Here is a 27,526-nt window from a genome sequence, read left to right on the forward strand (position 1 = left end):
TTTATCAGGCTATGGAGGTTAAAAGTTAAGTTACTCTAACAGAGAAACCCCAAAATAAAATGACTTCATTATATTAAATAATATAGAATATTTTTCTGCTGTAATACTGTGGAGGCATTGCTCTGTTGGTGGGGGTTCTGGTTCCATCTTATTGTTTCATTCCCTCTTAGGATTTTTGGCAAAGCTAGAGACCTTCCACATCCACACTGCAGCCAGCAGGAACAGGAGGGAGGAGGGTGAGAATAAATACCTTCTTATTAGATAAGATAAACCATGAGTTCCACACATTTCACTCCTCATATTATGTTAGTGGAGGCCAGTCTCAGAGATATGATATGCCACATGGTGACCCTGCAGCAGTTAAAACTTGAAGCAGAAAGTGGAATGAATAAGGGTGGGTAGTTGGTCTCCACCACAAAGTCCCCACCGGCAGTATCAAGTGGATGTACAGGGGTGTCTGGGAAGAAAAAAATCAGTGTCCAGTGTAATCCTACATAAAAATATTCCAGGTGAAATATATTCTTAGTACTTAGTACATATCTCTGTTACTGTACTTAAGCACATTTAATCATTATATGTTTATTTATCTGTAGTCCCAGATTAGTCTTGAAGCATTTTAAGTGTATGAATTGAAGTTCCTTTATGTATCTGTATCTCTATCTCCTATAATTTTGGTGTACTTCCTACCTATTTACAAATCGGTACTTGGTACAATTCTTGGTACAAGGTAGACACCCAGTAAGTGTTCCTTACAGAAATGAATTGACTTATCTTCTGTTGGTAAAGGTCAGTGTTATTTCCTTACCTCTCTTCCATCTAACTCATGACTTTGCTGACCATTTTCGTTCACACAATATTCTCTTTACTGCACTCTTCACATCTTTGTTTCTTAAAGTGTAGATCAGAGGGTTAAGGGTGGGTGTGACGATTGTGTAAAATAGTGTAAGGAACTTCCCTTCATCTTCAGATGTGCTATTCTGTGGCTTCATGTACATATAAATGATTGTTCCATAAAACAGAGTTACTACTGTGAGGTGGGAACCGCATGTATTAAGAACCTTATGCCACCTTGCTGTTGACTTGATCCTCATGACAGCTTGAGTGATAATTGCATATGAGATGAAAATTATTGATAGAGGTGCTAGAAGAAATATCACTCCAAGAGCAAAGACAACAATCTCAATTACTTTTGAGTAGACACAAGCCATCTTGAGCAAGGCTGGCATCTCACAGAAAAAATTATCCACCTCCCGGTGCCCACATCTTGGCAACTTCAAAGTCAAGGAACAAACGATTAAGGCACTGCCAAGACCACCTAACCAGGCCGTGAGCACCATCTTCTGGCAAAGCTGAGGGTGCATTAATACTGTGTAGTGAAGAGGTTGACAGACAGCAGCATAGCGATCATAGGCCATCACAGCTAGGAGAAGACATTCTGTGGCTCCCAAGTCAAGGGCAAAAAAGAATTGGAGCACACACCCTCCATAGGTAATAGACTTTGTTGGACCCCATAGATTTACCAGCATCTGTGGGATAATGCTAGTTGCATAACAGAGGTCCAGAAAAGACAAATTGGATAGGAAGAAATACATGGGAGTATGGAGCTGGCTGTCTAGGTTAGATACAAGGATGATGGCTGTGTTTCCTACTAGAGTCATAATATAGAAGACGAAGACAACCCCAGAGATGATGTGTTCTAATTGGGGCAGATCAGAAAACCCCAGCAGGATGAAGTCTGTAGTGGAACTTTCATTATTTGTGTCCATGACTCCTCATGAAGGTCTAGAATTCAATACCCTGGTAACAAAAAATAGCATCACTTTAGGTAGAAATAAAATGTCTAAAGTCTGCATGAGTATCCCAGATGTACTTGTTTGTGTGCTCTCTCCTTTTGGAATATTTCTTTTAACACTGTATTCAGTGACCATATCTTCCCTGTGTTTATTCATAACCAGAGTGATTCTAAAAATAATATGTTAGAGGCTCTCCAGAACATGGCGGCATAGTAGGATGCTGGTCTCACCTTGTCTGGCTGGTCACTTAGATTCCACCTACATCTGCCTAAATAACCCAGAAAACCATCAGAAGACTAGAAGGATGGACTCTCTAGAGCCAAGCATAGACAAGAGGCCCATGGAAGAGGGTAGGAAGGGAGGAGAGGTGGTGCGTGATACACGGACTGGCAGGAGGGAGCTGGGGTGTGTAGGGGCAGCCCTCCCAGCAAGGCAGAGCCCCTGAAGTCTGGCTTGTAAAGAGGAGGGGCTGGACTGCGTGAGTCCTTACAGCCAGCAGGACTTAACATCTGGAATGTTAAAAGTCAACAGCTCTGCTCTTGGGGAGCAGGGAGGGTGAGAGGATGCCAGGAGAGACAGTTGTTGAGCCCGGGAAGACAGAATGCAGCTCAGCAGGGGAGCAAAGGCCCTGGCAGGTGCCATTTCCCTCTCCCATCCCCCAGGTGAAATTCCAAAAGGAACCATTTCCTGTCACCGAACTTGCTTGCACTGTGCAAATGCCCAATGCTGGGCTTCTGTGGATCCATCTCTTTGAAAGTCCTGCCTCCCTCCCGGTGCTGCAGGGCCACTCCAGCAGGGGACCACCAACAGCAAAGTGAGCTAAGCCTGCCCCTCCTGCCCCTGTGCAACCTGCTGATCCACCCCAGCTAATACACCCTTGGCCAGATCCCATCAAAGCAGCACCACAAGCCTGGCAGTGTGCAAATAGCCCAGACAGGGGCCACACCACTCCACAGTGAGTCCTGTCCCTGGGAGAGGGGAAGATAAGGTACACACCAGTCTCACTGTAGCCCCAATGGTGGAATGGAAAAACATTCTGTGCTCATGATTGTGAGAATAAATATTGTTAAAATGTCAATACTACCCAAAGCAATCTACACATTCAATGCAATCGCAAACAAAATTGCGCCAGCATTCTCACAGTTAGAACAAGCTATCCTAAAATTTGTATGGAACCACAAAAGACCCCGAATAGCCAAAGTAATATTGAAGAAGAAGACCAAAGCTGGAGGCATCACAATCCCAGAATGTAGTCTCTACTACAAATCTGTAATCATCAAGACAGCATGGTATTGGCACAAAAACAGACACATAGACCAATGGAATAGAATAGAGACTCCAGAATTAGTCCCACAGAAGTACGGCCAACTAATCTCTGGCTAATGGAAAAAAAGGCAGTCTCTTTAACAAATGGTGGTGGAAGAACTTGACAGCAACATGCAGAAGAATGAAACTAGACCACTTTCTTACACCATTGACAAAAATAAACCCAAAATGGATGAGGGACCTGAATGTGAGACAGGAAAACATCAAAAAATATCCGAAAGGAGTAGGGAAGAAAGCAGGAAAAACCTCTCTGACCTTAGCCGCAGCAATTCTTACTTGACACATCTCCAAAAGGGAAAGGAATTACAAGCAAAGATGAACTATTGGGACCTCACGAAGATAAAAAGCTTCTGCACTACAAAGGAAACAATCAACAAAACTAAAGGCAACTGACTGAATGGGAAAAGATATTTGCAAATGGCATATCAGACAAAGAGCTAGTATTCAAAATCTAGAAAGAACTCACCAAATTCCACACCCCAAAAAACAAACAATCAAGTGAAGAAATGTGCAGAAAACATGAGTAGACACTTCTCTAAAGAAGACATCCGGATGGCCAACAGGCACATGAAAAGATACTCTTCATCAGGGAAATACAAATCAAAACCACACTGAGATACCACCTCACGCCAGTCGGAGTGGCTAAAATGAACAAATCAGGAGACTATAGATACTGGTGAGGATGTGGAGAAATGGGAACCGTCTTGCACTGTTGGTGGGAGTGCAAACTGGTGCAGCCACTCTGGAAAACATTGTGGAGGTTCCTCAAAAAATTAAAAATAGATGTACCCTATGACCCAGCAATAGTACTGCTAGATACAGTGGGATCTGTATCTAGCAAGGGATACAAGAGTGCTGGGATACAAGAGTGCTGATGCATAGGGGCACTTGTACCCCAATGTTTATAGCAGCACTTTCAACAATTGCCAAATTATGGAAAGGGTCTAAATGTCCATCAACTGATGAATGGATAAAGAAATTGTGGTTTAGATACACAATGGAATACTACTTGACAATGAAAGAATGAAATATGGCCTTTTGTAACAACATGGATGGAACCGGAGAGTGTGATGCTAAGTGAAATAAGTCATACAGAAGAAGACAGACACCATATGTTTTCATTCTTATGTGGATCCTGAGAAACTTAACAGAAGACCATGGGGGAGGGGAAGGAAAAAAAATTAGAGAGGGAGAGAGCCAAAGCATAAGAGACTCGTAAAAACTGATAATAAGCTGATGGTTTTTGGGGGGTGGGAGAGAGGGGAAAGTGGGTGATGAGCATCGAAGAGGGCCCCTGTTTGGATGAGCACTGGGTGTTGTATGGAAACCAATTTGACAATAAATTTCATATATAAAAAAAAATAATAATAATAAAAATAATACGATAATTGCAATCACACTAAATTGTAAACAATTGAAAAAGCTTAATATACTACAACACTTATGGTTCTTTGTATTTTGGGTAAGCAATAAATCCATAAAGTTAATGACATAAGTTAGGAGTAGGATATATTTAGAGCTGTTCCTTCTTGAAATTATGACATTAGATCACTTGACATGACAAATTTTCCATTATCAAAGGAGTGGAGTTTAAGGTAAAAAGGTAAATAACCTACTATTTTGGGATAAGCTGCACCATTTGGTAGGAAAATCACTTTCCACATTCATGTCCAAATGTCTGCATTCCAGCTATTATCATCACCACCAGCATCACCACCAACCTGTCCTCATATTTTCACTCCTATTCAACCCTGCAGACACTGATATTTCTGAATCAATTTTGGTGTTCCTCATTATACTGCTCTTTTTTGATGCTGGGAAAAAGTTGTCTTTCTTATTAACCATTATTTACATGTACAGAGGCCATTTGTTTCTTTGAATACCTTTCATGACTGCTATTACACCAGTTAAATAGCCTTATAATTTTTTTGCAGAATTAAAAGGAACCTATTCCAGAAGGATTGGTTACCACTTACACATGTCAAAAACCCGTGTTAGCTCCTACTCATCAGGCCATTCAGCAGGATTAGCAAGATAGGTAACTTGAATAAAAATCAGTTCATTAAACAATCAGTGAGTTGTTTTTCCCTTGGAATTTACCAATCATATGGATCAATTCTCTGTTTGCTTCAGAAATCTGTAGGTAAAATCTGACTTCAATTCTGAAAGAATACAGAAAAAGGATAAAGAATACATAAATTTCACTATTTATGAATACATTATCATATCATTAAATAGATGGAGTAATTAATGAGTGAATTAACTTACTATATTTTTTTTAGTTTTATTTTTGGGCTTATAATTTTTTTATGCATATAGTGTTAGAACATGAGCTTTGGCTAGAGTACTTTATATTCATAGTGTGTTTGGAGCCAAAGAATACTAAATTTCTTTGTTGCAGTTATAGTAAAATAAGGAAAATTACCTACAGTGTATCATTGTTACAAGCATTTTAGTTAGAACTTGAAAATGTTATAAACATGAAGAAGGAACTGTGATTACCATGTAGTATGATAGAGGGATACAGCTTTTCTCAATATAAAAATGGAAATTTCATTTAATTAATGATTGTGAAGTCTTTATCTGATAGGATGTCAGTTAAGTTGAGTTAGTGCTTAAGTGCATGGATTCTGGACTCAGAGCTTGGTGTGAAATCCTAGCTAAGTAGTGGGAAGTAAAGTCTCCTTGGGCAGTTATATAACCTGTTTGCACATCATGTTCTCTGTACATTCTGTAAAGCTAATAATGTTCCTCACAGGGAGGCTGTGAGGGTTAGTATTTGTGAAAACACTAGAACTATGCTTGGTTCATATTTAATTCTAAAACGTTAAACATTGTATTCACCTACCCACAAATTATTATTATTTTATTTTTTCCTTACTCTTCATTTTTCCCACTGGTAATATTACCATGATGGTCTAAAACTAAACTGGAATGGTTAAAATATTATGTGTGGATAACTTTTCAAACGCACAGACACTCATGTACACAAAAGTGCCCACAAACACAATGTACATAGTGAACTGACCAACTCAGAGGCAGGAAAAGACAGAGGACTTAAGCTCCCATGCCTTGATTACAAAATGTAGTCAGCTTTTCTTGACCATGTCGAGTTGGGATAGTGTTGGGAATGAGAAAGCCGTAGAATTTTAGAGTTTACACAGACTCAGAAGCCACAATCCAGCCTTCTGTCCAACGAAGCAGGCCTTCCACAGAATATTCACACAACTCCTGTTTTCATAGCTTTCTAACTGTCTTTTATTTTTTTTAAATATAATTTATTGTCAAAATGTTTTCCATACAACACTCAGTGCTCATCCCAACAGGTGCCCTCCTCAATGCCCATCACCCACTTTCCCCTCTCCCCTACCCCCCATCAACCCTCAATTTGTTCTCTGTATTTCAGAGTCTCTTATAGGTTGCTTTCCTCTCTCTCTCTGTGTAATTTCCCCCCTCTTCCCTCCCCCATGGTCTTCTGTTAAGTTTCTCAGGATCCACATAAGAGTGAAAATATATGGTATCTGTCTTTCTCGGACGGACTTATTTCAGTTAGGATAATACATTCCAGTTCCATCCACGTTGCTGCAAATGGCCGTATTTCATTCTTTCTCATTGCCATGTAGTATTCCGTTGTATATATAAACCACATCTTCTTTATCCATTCGTCAGTTGATGGACATTTAGGCTCTTTCTATAATTTGGATATTGTTGAAAGTGCTGCTATAAACATCGGGGTACACGTGCCCCTATGCACCAGCACTCCTGTATCCTTTGGGTAAATTCCTAGCAGTGCTATTGCTGGGTCATAGGGTAGATTTATTTTTAATTTTTTGAGGAACCTCCACAATGTTTTCTAGAGCGGCCCCACTGTTGGTTGCATTCCCACCAACAGTGCAAGAGGATTTCTGTTTCTCCACATAGTCACCAGCATGTATAGGCTCCTAAATATCTTTTAAAGAGGGATTCATACTTACTCCTTATGTTGAGTTCAGAGATGCCTCTTTAACTCTCAGGCACTGCCTGTTTTTCTTTATTCTGGAAATAACATGGAATAAGTCAATCCAATATGGCTTCATTAAAAAAGACAGTTTTATTATGAAATAAAACATAGAAGCAAAAAGCTCACTGAATCAAGGTGAATATTCTGATAACTAACATTCAGTTAAAAAAATAGAACCTTGGCAAGCACCCCAGGAACTTCTCTTTGTGTCTCATCCCAATCATTACCCTTCCTTGTCCCCTAAAGTACCCACTATCCTCATGTTTATAGTAATAACCTCCTTGTATTTTAGTAGTGTGATTGCCCACTTGTGTATCCCTAGACAATATTTTTTAGTTTGCCTCTTTAAATATTTTCATATATCTTTTGAGTTTTCTTTAATATTAGATCCTGTTATCAAATATACTCTTAGATTTATGTTCCCAGATTAAGTCTAGATGCTTGTCAGCCATTGCTCACATTGTAAGAAGTTTAATTACCATGCTTTTCTGGTGGGTATCCATTGGACTCACCATGGATTATAAAATACCTTGGATTAGTTAGTTGAGAAGTGAACATAGTACTGCAGATGTGCTAAATCATTGAAGAAAGGAGGGAGCATTCATGACACACACGCAGTTTCTAAAATATATGTTAAGTAGGTTTAGCAGGTGAAAAACATTACTGACCCAGTTTAAGCTTTGGGGAACATAAGGCCCCAGGTATACTAATTGGAAGTGCCCAGCCAGTGTTTCACCTTATGTAATTTAATATTGTGAATCCAAAATAGGGCTTTCATCTTATGCTTGCAAACATTTTCTATATTGTTTTAAACCATGGGTCTCAACTTTTAGATGTCATTGTAATTTTAATTTAAAAGTCAATGTTTAAGACTGTGAACGCAAGCAGAAGAAACGATGTTAAAAAAGAGGAATACTATGTTTTCACTGAAACAGCTTTTCATTTTTCATGGTGTGGACTTTAGTTTCTAATGGTATAGCATGAGCTTACATTTTTGTTTGTTCAGTGAAATTTAAGACAAATAGAGCACACATATTTAAACATAATTTGAATGTAACAATGATGTGGAAAGAAAACTAGGAAGAAAGTTAGAACATATTTACATTTCAGGAGTGAAGAATTCACAGCTCTCATGTTCTTATGTAGCCCAAAGATACCCATGTTGCCATTATTACACAGGTAGTCAGAAGAATTCTTGTTTGGCAAGTTACTGAGTCCATGAAATACTGATGAGCCACCACTTTATTATACTAACTCCACAATCACATTTGCATTTAAATGGAACAGCTGAGCTAAGATTCAGTGAAGTCTCTATTTAATGTGGATGTTGGAGAAAAACTAGAATCATGATTGGTGGCAAAGTTGACAAATTTTGTTTCGTAAATGTGTTTTTTATGGGATATTTGTAGTCTTTTAGTGAGCACTCCCATTAGAAACATTTGTAGGCTGATGTCTGCCCATGAAAGGAGAGCCCTTCTCTGGTATACTTGTGCTCCAAGAAGTGTTTATGTAGAACATGAAGGCTAGTCGGTGCATGTGGTGTAGACCTTGGGGACTGGTGCCCCACAGAGGTGATTAACAAATCTTAGACTATGGTCAGACGCTTCTCCAAACAACTATTTTAGGAAAGGTTCCCATAAGATACCGGGTTTCATCTTGTCTTTTTCTTTTTAAATTTATTCCATGGAAATTAATTTCAGAGATGGATTTATTTGTGTATTATATTTACTATTGAAGATTTCAAATATAATGTAAGCTGTCTACAAAAATTAGTACATTTAATTGAACTTTTTTGTGTGTCAAGTTGAAGAAATGTAGGCATTATCTAGTTGTTGTATTTGCCAGAAGATAATATATGTCAAAAAAATTACAGAATCATCTTAATTCTGTGGTAAGTGAGCCATATCATCATTGTTCCTTTTTCAATCAATTAAAAATAATGCCATGAACATATTTTGGCCTACCACTCAATTCAAGAACTGGGATGTTAAATTTATAGCTACTTCTCCCCTTTTAAAATTCTTATTCCTACCTGACCCTTGGTAAATCATGATCCTGAATTTTGTGTTCATTACACACTTGAATTAGAATGTAGTTTTTATATTGACATACGCACACACATATGTTGATGCCTAAATAGCATGTATTTTAAAACTTAGTTCATTTGAAAATGGTATCATTTCTTATATGTTATATGTTATTTTGGAATTTTCCTTTTTTCACCTTTTTGTCACTGAGATTATGTAATATTTAGGGGTAGCTGTGGTTCATTTACTTACACTACTGTATAATATTCCATTGTGTGAACATATTATAATTATTTTGTCTCCTCACTCACTGATGGCCATTTTGGCTGATTATACTTTTGGACTCGTATGAAAGACGTTAGTTAAGATGAACAATTTTGTTCATGTCTCTTGGGATAGTGTATGCAAGAAGGTCTTTTGGGTGTATGCCTAGGATAAGAATTGCTGGTTATGGAATAAGCAAACTTTATAAGATATTTCCCCCTAAAATGGTTTTATAATTTCTCCTACCCTAGTTTTGTATAAATTATTCCATTGATCTACATTTTATCCATGCCTTGTCCTGTGGACTTTTAAATTATTGCCAACTGAAAGATTATAAGTGCTATCTAGCTGTAGCTTTGATTTCCATTTACCTAAAAACTAATGAAGTTGACTTATCTTCATATACTTACTGCTACGTAACATTGTCCTTCTTTGAAAACCCATTTGTAGGTTCTGACAACTGTTCTTTGGCCTTGCTTCTCTTTTTTACTTATTAATTTTTAGAGATTTTTATGATTTATTTGAACTATCTGTTGGTTGTATGCCTGGCAATATTTTTTCTTAGTGTTTCCTTGGCATTAAACTTGAATTTTAAAATATTTATTTATTTTTGAAGGACAGAGAGACAGAATGTGAGCAGGGGAGGGGCAGAGAGAGAGGGAGACACAGAATCTGAAGCAGGTTCCAGGCTCTAAGTGGTCAACATAGAGCCTGATGTAGGGCTCAAGCGCACAAACTGTGAGATCATGACCTGAGCCAAAGTTGGATGCTTAACCAACTGAGTCACCCAGGTGCTCCCTTGGCATTTTACTCTAAAAGACATGTCTCTTGCTGGTCAGATTTTCTAAATTTAATCATGGAAGAATATTTTAATTTATCTTTAGTAATCCTTCTCCTTCTCTATTCCAGAGTCAGAATGATATTTACATATATAAATATATACATATATTCCTAATCATTTTAAAGTCATACCTTAAATACACGTGGAATTAATATATGTGTATAGCAGAGCATAGGGGGCCAAATTTGGTTTTCCATATGAAGAATCAAATTCCAGTTTAATTTGTTAAATATTTTTCTTTTCCCAGTGATGCCATCATATCTCTTTATTATTAAAATCCTTCATATGTGTGTGTGCATGTGAGGGAGCTAGTATGTTTCTGGGCCTAGAATTCTCCTGTAGTGCTCAGTGAGTCTTTTTCTACAACAATACCTCAATATTGATCAGCAACCTCAAATAAACAGCCTAGCCTTACAACAAAAGGAAATAGAGAAAGACAACAAATGAAGCCCAAAGCCAGCCAAAGGAAGGAAATAAAGTTTAGAGCAGAAATAAATGATATGGAAGCCAAAGAAACAGTAGTGCAGGTAAATGCAACCAGGAGCTGGTGCTTTGAAAAAATTAATAAAATTGAGAAACTCCTCACCAGATGTATCAAGAATAAAAGAGAAAGGACCCACATAAATAAAATCACATATGAGGGAGGAGAAATAACAACCAACGCCACAGAAATACAAACAATATAAGAGAATGTTATGAAAATTTATATGTCAATAAACTGGGAAATCTGGGAGAAATGGATAAAATTATAGAAACATATAAATTACCAAAGCTGAAAAGGAAGAAATAGAAAGGCTGAAAAGACTGACAACCAGCAAGGAAAGTGAACGAGGAATACGAAAGCTCCCAGAAAAAAAAAAAAAAAGTCTAAGGCCAGAGAGCTTCATTGGAGAGTTCACCAAATATTTAAAGAGGTGTTAATAGCCATTCTTCTGAAGCTATTCCAAAAAAATAGAAATGGAAGGAAAACTTCCAAATGCATCTATTAGGTAAGCATTACCCTGATTCCTAAACCAGGCAAAGACCCCACAAAAAGGGAAGAGCAGGCCAGTATCCTGCATGAACATGCATGAATGCAAAAATTATCAAGAAAATACTAGCAAATTGAATCCAACAGTACACTAAAAGAACTATTCACCATGATCAAGTGGGAGTTACTCCCCTGCTGCAAAGTTGTTCAATATTGGCAAATCAATCAATGTGATACACCACATCAATAAAAGAAAGGATAAGAGCCATAGGATTCTGTCAATAGATGCAGAAAAAAATGACAAAGTACCACATCCATTCATCATAAAAACACTCAATAAAGTAGGGATAGAAAGAACATACCTCCAAATCATAAAAGCCATATACAAAATACTCAAAGATAAGGTAATCCTCAAGGGTGAAAAATTGAGAGCTGTACCTCTACATTCAGGAACAAAAAGGGATGTCCACTCTCACCAGTGTTATTTAACATAGTACTAGAAATCCTAACCTCTGCAATCGGACAACACGAAAAAAACAAAAAGCGCATCCAAATCAGCAAGGAAGAAGTCAAGCTTTCATTATTCTAGGATGACATGGTTCTCCATGTAGGGAACCTGAAAGGCTCCACCAAAAAGTTACTAGACTGATAAACAAATTCAGTGAAGTCACAAGATACAAAATCGGTGAGCAGAAAAACTCTGCATCTCTATACGCGATAATGAAGCTGCAGAAAAGAAATCAAGGAATCCAGCCCATTTACCATTGCACCAAAAACCATAAGAAACCTAGAAAGAAACTTAACCAAAGAGGGAAAATGTGTGTACTCTGAAAACTATAGAATACTCATGAGAGAAATGGAAGATGACGTGGAGAAATGGAAAAACATTCCATGCTCATGATTGGAAAGGAAAATATTGTTAAAATGTCCATACTAAGGCAACTAAACCATATCAAAACACAACGGACATTTTTTGCAGAGCTAGTAGCAACAATCCTAAAATTTGTATGGAACCACAAAAGACCCCAAATAGCCAAAGCAATCTAGAGAAGCAAAGCAAAGCTGGAGGCATTACAATTCTAGACTTTTGGTTGTGTTACAAAACTGTAATCATTAAGATAGTATGCTAGTGGCACAAAAACAGACACTTAGATCAATGGAACAGAATACAGAACCAAAAATGGACCCATACCATATGGTCAACTAATCTTCAACAAAGCAGGAAAGAATATCCAGTGGAAAAAAGAGTCTCTTCAACAAATGGTGTTGTGAAAACTGGAGACCGACATGCAAAAGAATGAACCTGGACCACTTTCTTACACCATACACAAAAGTGAATTCAAAATGGATGAAAGACCTAAATGTGAGAAAGGAAACCATCCAAATCCCAGAGGACAACTAAGACAGTAACCTCTTTGACATTGGCCTTGGCAAGGTCTTACTAGAAAATTCTTGTGAGGCATGGGAAAGAAAAGGAAACATGAACTGTTGGGACTTCACCAAGATAAATAACTTCCACACAGAAAAGGAAACAACCAACAAAACTAAAAGGCAGCCTATAGAATAGGAGAAGATATTTGAAAATGACATATCTGATAAAGGGTTAGTATCCAAAAATATAAACAACATATAACACTCAACACTAATAAAACAAAAAATCCAGTTAAAAATGGGCAGAAGACAAGAATAGACTTTTTTTTCCAAGGAAGACACCCAGATAGCCAAGAGACACATGAAAGGATCTTAACATCACTCATCATTAGGAAAATGCAAATCAAAACCATAGTAGTACCTCATCACTTGTCCGACACCTATCAGAATGACTAAAATTAACAACTCATAAAACAACAGATGTTGGCAAGGATGCAGAGAAAGGGGAACTGTCTTAAACTGCTGATGGAAATGAAAAGTGGTGCAGTGACTCTAGAAAACTGTATGGAGGTTTGTCAGAAAACGAAAAATAGAAAAACCCTACCACTCAGTAATTGCACTGTTAGGTACTTCCCAAAGTTTATGAAAATGCTGATTTGAATTGCATCCCGCTATTTATAGAAGCATTATCTGAAATAGTCAGATTATGGAAAGAGCCCAAATGTCTATTGACTGATGAATAGATAAAGAAAATATGACAATATAGATATATATCATGGAATATTACTCAACGTTCAAGCAGAATGAAATAGTTTCCATTTGCAACAATGTGGATGGAGCTAGGATGTATTATGCTAGGTGAAATAAGTCAGAGAAAGACAAATACCGTACGATTTTTGTTTATATGTGGTATTTAAGAAACAAAACTGGTGAACATATGGGAATGGCGGGGGGAAGAGGAGTGAGGAAAACAAACCACAGAAGACTCTTAATGATAGAGAACAAACTGAAGGTTGATGGAGGGATGTGGGTGGGAAATGGGCTAGATGGGTGTTGGGCATTAAGGAGGACACTTGGCATGAACACTGGATATTGTATGTAAGTGATGAATCACTGAATTCTACTCCTGATGCTAATATTGAACTGTATGTTGACTAACATTAGAAAAAAAATAGGCCAGGCAAGTTGTCTTGTAGAATCTCCTAATTCTGAATAATTCCTTTTAGACTAAAAATGTTATGAAATACAAGCCTTCTCATGGTTCGTGCTTTTCCTGCTGCTGCTGCTGTTGCTGCTGCTGGAGGGCCACTTAGGACTCAGCTGCAAGGCCTTTCTTGCTGTTTACCAAACACATCAAATGTATCCCTTGCAACTTCCTGGGAATACTCTTCCTCATAAGCGTCTTGAGACTGACCCTCTTGCTTTATTCAGGTCTCTGCTCAGAGAACCCTCCTGGACCACCTTTTCTAAAATAGCACTTTTCACCACTCTCCCCTAAAGCTGCCCTTTCTTTCTTTCTTTCTTTCTCTTTCTTTCTTTCTTTCTTTCTTTCTTTCTTTCTTTCTTTCTTTCTTTCCTTTTTTCTTTCTTTCAAGATTAAGCTTTATTGAAATAAAATTCAGACATAAAATTTTAAGATATTTCATGCGTACATCATGGAGATTTGATATACGTATACACTTTGAAAAGATACCTTCCCCCATATAGTTAACATATCCATAGGCTCATGTATTTTTTAAATGTTTTCTTAATTTTAAGAGAGTGCAAGTGGGGAAGGGGCAGAAAATAGGGGGGGCAGATGATCCAAAGCAGTCTCTGTGCTGACAGCAGTGAGGCTGATGTTGGGCTTGAACTCATGAAGTGCAAGATCATGGCTGAGACGATGTTGGACACTCAACTAATGGCGCCATCAGGTGCCTCATTGCCTTATGTATTTAGTTTTTTGGTTTGGTATGAACATTTCAGTTCTACTCTCTCAGCAGATTCCAATTATGAAATACATTGTTATTATCCGTAGACACCATGTTTTGCACGAGATTCTCATGCCTTATTCATCTTACAGCTGAAGTTTGTACCTTTTTATCAACCTCTCCCTATTTCCCTCACCCTCAGCCCCTATTAACCATTTTTTCTCTCTGTGTTTCAATGAGTTTGACTCTTTTTTTAGGATTCCACATATAAGAAACATCATGCAGTATGGGTCTTTCTGTGACTTATCTAACTTAGCATAATGCCTTCAAAGTTCATCCGTATTGTCACTATGGCAGGGTGTCCATTCTTTTGGATGAGTAATATTCAAATATATATAAATATATAAATATATATATATACTCATAAATCATAGGTTTCCTATTAATATGAATTTATTTCTGATATGCCCCCTTATTCCATTGATACATGTGTCTGTTCTCATGTTAACAACACATGGCTTTGATTACTACGGATTTTAATATAGTTTGAAATTAGGATGTGTAATACCTTCAACATTGTTGTTCTTTCAAGATTGCTTTAGAATTTCAAGGCTTTTTGTGGTTCCATATAAATGTTAAGGTTTTTGGTTGTATCTCTAGGAGAAATGCCACTGGGATTTTGATAGGGATTGTATTGAATCTGTAGCTGTATTTAGGTGGTATATACATTTAAAAATATTTTTCCAATCCATAAACATTGACTGTCTTTCCATTTATTTGTGTGTGTTCAGTTTTTTGCATCAACCTTATACTTTTTGGTGTACAGGTTTTCATATACTTGGTGAAATTAATTCTTTTTGACGTGATTGTAAATGAGATTAGTTTTCTTCATTTCCCTTCTACTAGTTTGCAATTATTCTATAAAAATGATGTATTTTTGTATATTGAATTTGTATCCTGCAACTTTACAGAATTGTTCAATAGTTCACTTTTATGGTGGAATCTTAGGATTTTCTTATACGACCTCATGTCATCAGCATATACAGACAGTTTTATTTCTTCCTTCTTTATTTCATTGCCTTTATTTCTTTTTCTTGCCTAGGTGCTCTGGCTAGGATTTATTTTTTGTTTATTTTATTTCTTTTTAGTTTTATTTTTTTATTTGCATCCAAATTAGTTAGCATATAGTGCAAAAATAATTTCAGGAGTAGATTCCTTAATGCTCCTTACCCATTTATCCAATACCCCGTCCCACAATCCCTCCAGTAACCTTCAGTTTGTCCTCCATATTTATGAGTCTCTTATGTTTTGTCCCCTTCCCTGTTTTTCTAATATTTTTGCTTCCCTTCCCTTATGTTCATCTGTTTTGTCTTTTAAATTCCTCATATCAGTGAAGTCATATGATATTTTTCTTTCTCTGGCTGACTAATTTCATTTAGCATAATACCCACCAGTTCCATCCACATAGTTGCAAATGGCAAGATTTCATTCTTTTTGATTGCCGAGTAATACTCCATTGTATATATACACCGCATTTTCTTTGTCCATTCATCCATTGATGGACATTTGGGCTCTTTCCATACTTTGACTATTGTTGATAGTGCTGCTATAAACATGGGGGTGCATGTGTCCCTTCAAAACAGCACACCTCTACCCGTGGATAAATGCCTAGTAGTGCAATTGCTGGGTCGTAGGGTAGTTCCATTTATAGTTTTTTGAGGAACCTCCATACTTTTTTCTAGAGTGGCTGAACCAGCTTGCATTCCCACCAACAATGCAAAAGAGATCCTCTTTCTCCGCATCCTCGCCAACATATGTTGTTGACTGAGTTATTAACGTTAGCCCTTCTGACAGGTGTAAGGTGGTATCTCATTGTGGTTTTGATTTGTATTTCCCTGATGATGAGTGAAGTTGAGCATTTTTTTCATGTGTCAGTTGGCCATCTGGATGTCTTCCTTGGAGAAGTGTCTATTCTTGTCTTTTGCCCATTTCTTCACTGGATTATTTGTTTTTTGGGTGTTGAGTTTGATAAGTTCTTTGTAGATTTTGGATACTAATCCTTTATCTGATATGTCATTTGCAAATATCTTCTCCCATTCTGTCAGTTGCCTTTTAGTTTTGCTGATTATTTCCTTCGCTGTGCAGAAGCTTTTTATTTTGATGAGGTCCCAGTAGTTCATTTTTGCTTTTGTTTCCCTTGCCTCCGGACGCATGTTGAGTAAGAAATTACTGCGGACAAGATCAAATAGGTTTTTGCCTGCTTTCTCCTCAAGGATTTTGATGGCTTCCTGTCTTACATTGAGGTATTTCATCCATTTTGAATTTATTTTTGTGTATGGTGTAAGAAAGTGGTCCAGGTTCATTCTTCTGCATGTCGCTGTCCAGTTTTCCCAGCACCACTTGCTGAAGAGACTGTCTTTATTCCATTGGATATTCTTTCCTGCTTTGTCAAAGATTAGTTAGCCATATGTTTGTGGGTCCATTTCTAGGTTCTCTATTCTATTACATTGATCTAAGTGTCTGTTCTTGTGCCAGTACCATACTGTCGTGATTATTACAGCTTTGCAGTATAGCTTGAAGTCTGGGGTTGTGATGCCTCCTGCTTTGGTTTTCATTTTCAAGATTGCTTTGGCTATTTGGGGTCTTTTCTTGTTCCATAAAAATTTTAAGATTATTTGTTCTAGCTCTGTGAAGAATGCTGGTGTTATTTTGATAGATATCCCTTTGAATATGTAGATTGCTTTGGGTAGTATTGACATTTTAACAATATTTGTTCTTCCTATTCAGGAGCATGGAATCTTTTTCCATTTCTTTGTGTCTTCTTCAATTTCTTTCATCAGCTTTCTATAGTTTTCAGTGTATAGATTTTTCATCTCTTTGGTTAGATTTATTCCTAGGTATTTTATGGTTTTTGGTGTAACTGTAAATGGGATAGATTCCTTGATTTCTCTTTCTGTTGCTTCATTGTTGGTGTATAGGAGTGCAACCGATTTCCGTGCATTGATTTTATATCCTGCAACTTTGCTGAATTCGTGAATCAGTTCTAGCAGTTTTTTGGTGGAATCTTTAGGGTTTTCCATACAGAGTATCATGTCATCTGCAAAGAGTGCAAGTTTGACCTCCTCCTGGCTGATTTGGATGCCTTTTGTTTCTTAGTGTTGTCTGATTGCAGAGACTAAGACTTCCAATACTATGTTGAATAAGAGTGGTGAGAGTGGACATCCCTGTCTTGTTCCTGACCTTAGGGGGAAAGCTCTCAGTTTTTCCCCATTGAGGATGATATTAGCATTGGGTCATTTATATATGGCTTTTATGATCTCAAGGTATGATCCTTCTATCCCTGCTTTCTTGAAGGTTTTTATCAAGGAAGGATGGTATATTTTGTCAAATGCTTCCTCTGCATCTATTGAGAGAATCATATGTTTCTTGTCCTTTCTTTTGTTGATGTGATGAATCACGTTGTTTTGCTGATATTGAACCAGCCCTGTATCCCAGGTACAAATTCCACTTCGTTGGGGTGAATAATTTTTTAATATATTTTTGGAGCCAATTGGCTAATATATTGATGAGGATTTTTGCGTCCATGTTCATCAGGGATATTGGTCTGTAGTTCTCCTTTTTAGTGGGGTTTCTGTCTGGTTTTGGAATCAAGGTAATGATGGCTTCATAGAATGAGTTTGGAAGTTTTCCTTCCATTTCTATTTTTTGGAACAGCTTCAAGAGAATAGGTGTTAACTCTTCCTTACATCTTTGGTAGAATTCCCGTGGAAAGCCATCTGGCCCTGGACTCTCGTTTTTTGGTAGATATTTTTTTTTATTACTAATTCAATATCTTTACTGGTTATGGGTCTGTTACAATTTTCTATTTCTTCCTGTTTCAGTTTTGGTAGTGTGTATGTTTCTAGACATTTGTCCATTTCTTCCAGATTGTCCATTTTATTGGCATATAATTGCTCATAATATTCTCTTATTATTGTTTTTATTTCTGTTGTGTTGTTGTGTTGGTTGCCTAAATGTTTACAGTTTTTAGGTCTTCTTGGTGGCTAAACCCCTTGATTATGATATAATGCCCTTCTGCATCTCTTGATACAGTCTTTATTTTAAAGTCTAGATTTTCTGATATAAGTATGGCTACTCCTGCTTTGTTTTGTTGACCATTAGCATGATAGATGGTTTCTATCCCCTTACTTTCAATTTGAAGGCATCTGTAGGTCTAAAGTGGGTCCTTTGTAAACAGCATACAGATGGATTTGTTTTCTTATCCATTCTGTTACCCTATGTCTTTTGATTGGAGTATTTAGTCCTTTGACATTTAGAGTGAGTACTGAAAGATATGAATTTATTGCCATTATGATGCTTGTAGAGTTGGAGTTTCTGGTGGTGTTCTCTCATCCTTTCTAATCTTTGTTGGTTTTGGTATTTATTTATTTATTTATTTATTTATTTATTTATTTATTTATTTCATCCTTTCTCCACTCAGATAGTCCCCCTTAAAAATTCTTCCATGGCTGGTTTGGTGGTCACAAACTCCTTTAATTTTTGTTTGTCAGGGAAACTTTTTATCTTTCCTTCTATTCTGAATGATAGCCTTGCTGGATAAAGAATTCTTGGCTGCATATTTTTCTGATTCAGCACATTGAATATACCCTGCCAGTCCTTTCTGGCCTGCCAAGTTTCTATGGATAGGTCTACTGCAAACCTGATCTGTCTTCCCTTGTACATTAAGGACTTTTTTCTCTTGCTGCTTTCATGATTCTCTCCTTGACTGAATTTTTGTGAATTTGACTATGACATGTCTTGTTTAGGTCAGTTTTTGTTAAATCTAATTGGGGTTCTCTGTGCTTCCTGGATTTTGATGTCTGTGTCTTACCTCATGTTAGGAAAGTTTTCCATTATGATTTGCTCACATAACCCTTCTACCCCTTTTTCTCTCTCTTCCTCTTCTGGGACCCCTATGATTCTGATGTTGTTCCTTCTTAATGAGTCACTGATTTCTCTAATCCTTAAATCTTGCTCTTTTGCCTTAATCTCCCTCTTTTTCTGCTTTATTATTCTCCATAAGTTCATCCTCTATATTGCTGATTCTCTGTTCTGCCTCACCCATCCTTGCCACCATGGCATCCATTCGAGATTGTAGCTCAGTTATAGCATTTTATATTTCATCCTGACTAGCTTTTACTTCTTTTGTCTCTGCAGAAGGGGATTCTCATTTATTTTTGACTCCAGCTAGTATTCTTATCGTGATTCTAAATTCTGGTTTAGACATCTTCTTGTATTTGTGTTGGTCAATTCCCTAGCTGTCTTTTCTTTCTGTTGTTTAATTTCAGTGAATTCCTTCATTTCATAATTTTGCAGGGTGAAAAGGAATTAATGAGGTAGAAAAAATTAAAATTACAAAAAATTAAAATAAAAAAATTAAAATTAGTGTACCCTGGGTGCCTCAGTCGGTTGAGCATCCGACTTTGGCTCAGGTCATGATCTCATTGTTCGTGAGTTTGAGGCCCACATCAGGCTCTGTGCTGACAGCTCAGAGCCTGGACCCTGCTTCAGATTCTGCGTTTCCCTCTCTCTCTGCTCCTCCCCCACTCACACACTCTCTCTCTCTCTCGAAAATAAGTAAAACATTAAAAAATTTGGGGCGCCTGGGTGGCGCAGTCGGTTAAGCGTCCGACTTCAGCCAGGTCACGATCTTGCGGTCCGTGAGTTCGAGCCCCGCGTCAGGCTCTGGGCTGATGGCTCAGAGCCTGAAGCCTGTTTCCGATTCTGTGTCTCCCTCTCTCTCTGCCCCTCCCCCATTCATGCTCTGTCTCTCTCTGTCCCAAATAAATAAACATTGAAAAAAAATTTAAAAAAAATTTAAAAAATATATTAAAATTTAAAAATTAAAAACAAATACACAAATTTGAATAAATGATGCTAGATTCTAGGTGTGGTTTGGTTTGGGTGTTGAAAGGGGCTTGATAGATTAGAGAAAAAGGTGAAAAAAAGAAAAAAAAAGTAAGTCATTTGAAAATTTGACAAAGTTAATATACTGAATAGACTAAAATGAAATGATGGAAGTAAAATGGGATTTGAAAAAAATACACAAAAGCCAAAAATATAGTAGAAAAAAATTAAAAAATATATCTTTTAATAAAAATTGAAAGTAAAAGTGAATTTTTCTTTTTTTATATTCAAGAAAAAGAAATGAAAAAGAGAAAAAAAAGAAAGAAAATTGAATAGTTGGACCAGCTAACAGACTGAAATATGACTGAAATTGCTTCATTTTCCCCTAGAAGTCAACGTATGGAAGGCTGTGTAGTCCATAAACTAAGCTGGCAGTGAGATTGTATTCTTGAAGAGAGAGGTTGGCCCTGTTGGGAGGGACTTGGTGTAACAGTTCTGTTCTCCACTAGATGACACTGCTAGTCTACTGGGGTGGATTGCTGTGGCTCTTGTAGGTGCATGTGCGCATGTGCGGGAGGGCTGACAATGGCTCACCCAGCTACCCAGTCTCTAGTATCTGAACTCTGTTCTCCCCAATCAGCAATTGTGCACCCATACTTCGTCTTTTGTTTCCATTCACTCCCTGTTTTCACAGTGTCCATGACCAAGCCCCAGGCAACACCTCCCTCCCAAGTTTTGTCTCAGATGTGGCTCCCTTCCACAGCCCCCCACTTCTGAGGGACTGTAGCTTTGACCTGCTCTGCCCCTCTGCAGAAGGGTCTCACCAAGCAGTAGCTGGTCGCTGACCACACCCAGGAATGTTCACAGGACCATGCTGCTGCCAATGCTCAGAGACTGTGGACAGATGCCTGCCCACCCCAGAAATAGTTCACGAGACAGTGTAGCAGCAGTGCCTTGGGGATTATGGAAAATCACAACACACATCTGGCACCAGGCTTCACAGCCAACAACATTGTTCCAGCACCAACGAATGTGGCCATTCTCTGGGGTTTGTTGGGCCAGGGTGGCCTCACAGCCTCTACCAAATATCCTTCCAGCAGTGGAACCGTTTCTCCCCATGTGGCCCGAGAACCTCCCAGACCCCTTTCTTCTCCTGGGGATTTACCCTTTATACCAGAGCACCACTAGGTATCAAGTTGCAGAGTTGCAGACTCTGCACTACCCCTGTTTACAGTCTTACTGGAATTTAAAGCCTCTCCTTTCTCCCTTTTTAGTTCAGTCCCTGTGGCTGTTTCCAATTTTCCACTTTCTCTCCAGCTATTTTTGGGGAGGGGTGATTTTCCCATATTCACCCTCCCCCAATCTCCATCCTCTCTCTGCATGCAAAAGCACCTCCCTGCTCTCCTCCGCTTCTCTCTCCCCAAGTTCACCTCTCCACACCGCACACTGCTGAATTCTGTGGTTCAGTTTGTGAAGATTGTTGTGTTAATACTCAGACCAGTTTTCTAGGTGTGCAGGATGGTTTAGTTTTGGTCTGGCTGTATTTCATGGATGCAAGACACACAAAAAACTTCCATGATGTTCTGCCCTCTTGGTTTCTCCCCCAGTCTATGGCTAGGACTTCTAATACTGTGTTGAATAGAGGTGGTGCGGGTGGACATCCACCATTGAATATGATGTTAGCTGTGGGCTTGTCACACAGGCCTTGAGCATTTTGTGGTGTAGGCCAATTCAAAGACTGAAGGCAGGGCTCACAGGTACCCATTTCTCATGCAAAAGAGGGCATGGGAGTGTGCTTCCTTAGAAGGCCCAGAGAGGCTGGGGCAGAAGTCTGAAATACTGGTCCTCCTTATGATAGGGATGGTCAGGGTTTACGCCTGAAGGACCATCAGCCCCCAGTAGTGCCTTGGCACCTGTGGCATCATCCCCCAATAGGTAGTGTGGCTCCTGTGGCACAAAGCAGAAATGGTAGTACTGCAGTAAATATAGAGTAATTACTGGTTGGCAAGCACACTGATAGGCAAGTACTCTGAAGATTAGAAAATTTGAGATTATACCTGGGGAAGGGGAGCCCAAAATGGAAACACTGGACGTCCTGCTAAAGCTGCAATTGGCGACTGGTGAACACATTGGAAAATAATGATAATGAAGAAAAGCAATAGGCCATATATTTGTACTCAGAGTTCACGGAACATTTCTTCCCAGTAAGATACAATGATACAAAGGACAGAAAGTTTTCTTTTTATATTTTGGTTGGCAAACAAGCGGGTAAAACATGACCCATACTTTTCACATGTCTGCTATAAATGTGCACTTAACATCATAGAGGAAATAAGTGAAAGTTAATCTACTCTCTGGGAGTATTTCCTTTCATGTTATCACTGCAACCTAAAGCAGAGTCTAGTTTCTCTTGAATCCTAAGCTCCAAAGAAAATGTATGGATTTATGAAGCAATGATAGTAATGAGTGTCCTCCTTAAGAAGTGGCTGCTGTTTCTGAAAAATGACGAGTAGCTAATAATATTCTCTCTTATAAAGGAATTGTTTTCTTTTGACACAGATCTACCTTTGTTTAACAGAAATGAAAGCAAAGAATAGAAGTAGCCTCACATATAATTAGGACAAGTTAGCTGCCAATAGAATTATGAACACTGTTACTTTTACAACCTTTTTAGATTTAGACCAGTGGGGTTGAGATTTTCAACCTATGTCTATCACTTCTAGCAGTCCCGTTAGTTTCTAAAAACAATATTTATGAGGCGGTAGCTAACTAATACAAGAGTAAGATGACTGTTTCCCCAAATTTGTGGTAATACATGGTGTCAAATTTTTCTATAATATTCCAGGGAATTTCCAGCATTTGAACCTGATTAACTGAAGCCATCCTTGGGTCCAAGGTGTCAGCCACTAACCTAGAAGACCATTCATGTCTTACTAAGGTGCTAGAGCCTGGGTATGCTGGCTAGTCATTCAGTTTGGGCCAGGGGAGATCTCAGTCATCTTTGCAGACAAAGACAAGCACATGCTACAACACTGAGACATTGTTTTTCAATCTTTTTGCCATTGTCAGCAAGTCCCTCCCAGTGACGTTTTCACATCACAGTTACACTTTGTGCATTCATGTGCTGTGGTCTTTGGAGGGCTACCCATCATTATATTTGCTAGGAGTTTTGCCACTTCCCTAGAAGCCAAGGTTTCTCCCTTGGGAGTGATATATGTGATGTGAATGCATACACTGGGGAAGGAAATCAGGTACTCAGTGTGACAAATTTTAGTATGGATGAGAAGAAATTAAAAGGAAATAGGTTACAAAGTTAGTAATCACTATTTCAAGGTTGAGGTAATGAGAACATTTTTTATCCTTTTTTTAAAAAATTTCCAGATACACACTTATAGGATTCCATAATATTATGCACATGAAAAAAATGTATTCTATATTTCCCTTTTCTTACGTTACAAATGTCCTAAACGTTAAAAGCCTGAAGATGTTGCTCCAGTATTTATTACCCAATGAATCATTTACATATTCTGTAGAATAGTAACATTTTCATGTATATTTACTAAAAATAGTTCATTCACTTAATAGTACTATCGATATTTACAGAGTATGTATTTCATGTTAGAAGTCAGTTTAGACACAGCAAAATCTCACATGAATGAGAGGTTCTATGTTGTTGAAAAGTTCACCAATGCCTTTTCCTCAAACATTTATACAAATAAATATATATGATGAGATAATCCCAATATAGTGATAGGAAAGTTTTTGGAGGGAATTCAAAGGACAATTTATGAGATTTGTAAGGACATTTGTCATGAGTAACATATCAACTGAGTGTAGAAGTTGAGAGATTTTTAAGTCGTAAACTACTTGTTTATCAAGATTGGGATGAGATTTTCTCACAAGGAAAAGTTTATATCCATTTTCAGTAATCAGACTGTCACCATTTTATATGTTGTCCTCTCAAACTCTTTACAATTCCTTGAAGTTTATATTTTCTCTGTGCCTTCCTATGTTTTGGTATCATCATCCTCTTTCATATTCTTATTTTTTCAAGGCTTACACACCTGTCAGGTTTAAAGCTACCCAGAAAAGAATGACAACTTCAGTTTTTTTACTGTGGAAACCTAGAAACCAGAAGGTTTAAATACGGGAGAGAAAAGACCATTAACAGTTACAACTCCATATTCACACTCCAATACTCCGGTAGATTGTGCCTCATTCAGCCTTGAAATCACAGAGCACGAGCCCCATAAATGTGAGGACTCTCACATGCAGGGCACTTCCAATCTCTGAAATGATCAACTTGTAGAGAAGAGGAGTGTTTTTTCTCCTAATAGAGATACTCAGAATTTGAATGCATTTTCCAGTAAAACAAAGTAAAAAATAATAGGGAACAAACATGACATTGCTAAAGTTTTGTTTTGTCAAATAAGAGCATCAAACCCCTTTGCCAAAATTACCATCAACTGTCACCATAATTGAATACAAGGAGAACAATTATAAAACCAAAGGGCAAGAATATCATATTAAATAAAGAATAACAAAATTTTTTTAAACATTTATTCATTTGTGAGAGACAGCACAAGTAGGGTAGGGGCAGAGAGAGAGGGAGACACAGAATTTAAGCAGGCTCCAGTCTCTGAGCTGTCAGCACAGAGTCTGACGTGGGGCTTGAACTCACAAGCTGTGAGAGCATGACCTGAGCCAAAGTCGGAAGCTTAACTGACTGACTTAACCACCCAGGTACCCCAAGAATAACTTTTGATATTGATTTAATTTCATGAAACTTCTCATTTCCTTCATTACTCTTATCTAAAAGCCTCGAGAAACCATTACCCATCTATTTTCCCATGTCTATAGAAAGGAAATTAATTAAAATATATAAAACCATGTACATTTTCTGTTTAGAGACCCAGTGTCTCTCTATTCTCTGTAACAGTAGTTCTCAAACTTTAGCCTGATCAACAGTAGTGTTGACTAAAAACATCAGTTTCTGGGTCCATCCTGTATTGTTGGTTGAATAGGTCTGATGTGGGTCCAGTGTTGTTCAGTTTGATACTTACCAAGTAATTCTTTTGGTGCTGGTCCAAGGACCGCATGATTTTACAGGAAAGAGCCCAAAGTCCTTATTAGGCCTTGGATAGGAAAAGCTAAGCTACTCTAAAAAACAGACCCCAAAATAGATTGGCTTAATTAATATTAAATAAGAATGAAGATTTCTATGCTGTAAGAGTCTGGAGGCATTGCTCTTCTTCTGGGTGGTTGTGGTTCCATCTTATTGTTCCATTCCCTCTTAGGGATATTGTCAAAGCTAGAAACTCTCCACATTCATATCCTAGACAGCAGGAACAAGATGGAGAAGGCTGAGGGTAAACGGCTTCATATTTGAGAAGATAACCCAGGAATTGCACACATTGCTTTCCTGGCATTATGTTGGTGGAAGCCAGTCTTGGAAATGTGATATGCAGGATGGTGGCCCTGGGCCCAGTTAAAACTTGAGGGAGAAGGTGGATAGGTATCGGTGAGCAGTTGATCTGTACCACAAAAGCCCCAATGACCACAACAGGTGGATGAAAGTTAGTGTCATTTTTTACATAAAAGCGTTAAGTCTGGAAGAAAAAAATCAATGTCCAATGTAACCCTACATTAAAATAAATTTTCATGTGAAGTATTTTCTTAATACCTTGTACATATATTTCTGTACTTAACCACTTTTCACAATTCTAGGTTTACATGTCTGTAGTTCCTGAATAGTCTTGAAGGCTTTTAAGTGTATGAATTCAAGTTTCCTTATGTGTCTGCATCTCTATCTCCTTATAATTTCTGTACTTATTTAATTGTTCATAAATCAGTATATAGCACAATTCTTGGTACAAGGTACACATCCAATAAATGCTGTTTGTGAAAGTGAATCATTCATCTTCTGTTGGTAAAGGTCAGTGTTATTTCCTTACCTCTCTTCCATCTAACTCATGACTTTGCTGAACATTTTCTCACATTCAGTATTCTCTTTACTGCATTCTTCACATCTTTGTTTCTTAATGTGTAGATCAGAGGGTTAAGGGTGGGTGTGACAATTGTGTAAAAGAGTGTAAGGAACTTCCCCTCATCTTCAGATGTGCTATTCTGTGGCTTCATGTACATATAAATGATTGTTCCATAAAACAGAGTTACTACTGTGAGGTGGGAACCACAGGTATTAAGGACCTTACGCCACCTTGCTGTTGACTTGATTCTCATGACAGCTTGAGTGATAATTGCGTATGAGATGAGAATTAGTGATAGAGGTACTAGAAGAAATATCACTCCAAGAGCATAGACGATGACCTCAATTACTTTTGAGTAGACACAAGCCAACTTGAGCAATGCTGGCATCTCACAAATAAAATTATCCACCTCCCTGTGCCCACATCTTGGCAACTTCAAAGTCAAGGAGCAAAGGATTAAGGAACTGCCAAGACCACCTAACCAGGCAGTGAGAACCATCTTCTGGCAAAGCTGAGGGTGCATTACTATTGTGTAGTAAAGAGGTTGACAGACAGCAGCATAGCGATCATAGGCCATCACAGCTAGGAGAAGACATTCTGTGGCTCCAAAGTCAAGGGCAAAGAAGAATTGGAGCACACACCCTCCATAGGTAATAGACTTTGTTGGACCCCATAGATTTACCAGCATCTGTGGTATAATGCTAGTTGCATAACAGAGGTCCAGAAAAGACAAATTGGATAGGAAGAAATACATGGGAGTATGGAGCTGGCTGTCTAGGTTAGATACAAGGATGATGGTTGTGTTTCCTACCAAAGTCACAATATAGAAGACGAAGACAACCCCAGAGATGATGTGTTCTACCTGGGGCTGATCAGAAAACCCCAGCAAGATGAAGTCTGCTGTGGCACTTCCATTGTTTGTGTTCATGACTCCTTATGAAGGTCTAGGAGATAATACCATGGTAATAAAAAAATAGCATCAGGTTTAGGTAGAAATAAAAATCTCTGAAATTTGCATGAGTATTCCCATTTCAGTTGTTTGTGTGCTCTCTCCCGTTCAGAACACTTCTTTTAACACTCTGTGTCAGTGTTCAAAGACTCTCTGTGTGTACTCATACCCAGAGTGGTTCTAAAAATAATATGGTAGGAGC

General features: G+C 38.0%; 2 protein-coding genes across 2 annotated transcripts; both read right to left on the reverse strand.

The window, feature by feature from the left end:
* Positions 1–728: 728 nt before the first annotated feature.
* On the reverse strand, positions 729–2,106 carry LOC121018406 (olfactory receptor 2W1-like). Its single transcript, XM_040457137.1, has one exon. The coding sequence runs from the start codon at positions 1,764–1,766 to the stop codon at positions 822–824; it is 945 nt and encodes a 314-aa protein (XP_040313071.1). The 5' UTR covers positions 1,767–2,106; the 3' UTR covers positions 729–821.
* Positions 2,107–26,244: 24,138 nt separating this feature from the next.
* On the reverse strand, positions 26,245–27,303 carry LOC121018418 (olfactory receptor 2W1-like). Its single transcript, XM_040457147.1, has one exon. The coding sequence runs from the start codon at positions 27,301–27,303 to the stop codon at positions 26,359–26,361; it is 945 nt and encodes a 314-aa protein (XP_040313081.1). The 3' UTR covers positions 26,245–26,358.
* Between the last annotated feature and the right edge of the window lie 223 nt (positions 27,304–27,526).

Source organism: Herpailurus yagouaroundi, unplaced genomic scaffold, assembly GCF_014898765.1.
Source record: "Herpailurus yagouaroundi ecotype Mexico unplaced genomic scaffold, PumYag 219, whole genome shotgun sequence".
Taxonomy (NCBI): Eukaryota; Metazoa; Chordata; class Mammalia; order Carnivora; family Felidae; genus Herpailurus; species Herpailurus yagouaroundi.

Bases quoted from the DNA above. Each gene is read 5' to 3' on its own strand.
- LOC121018406 (XM_040457137.1), bottom strand. From the start codon at position 1,766: ATGGACACAAATAATGAAAGTTCCACTACAGACTTCATCCTGCTGGGG.
- LOC121018418 (XM_040457147.1), bottom strand. From the start codon at position 27,303: ATGAACACAAACAATGGAAGTGCCACAGCAGACTTCATCTTGCTGGGG.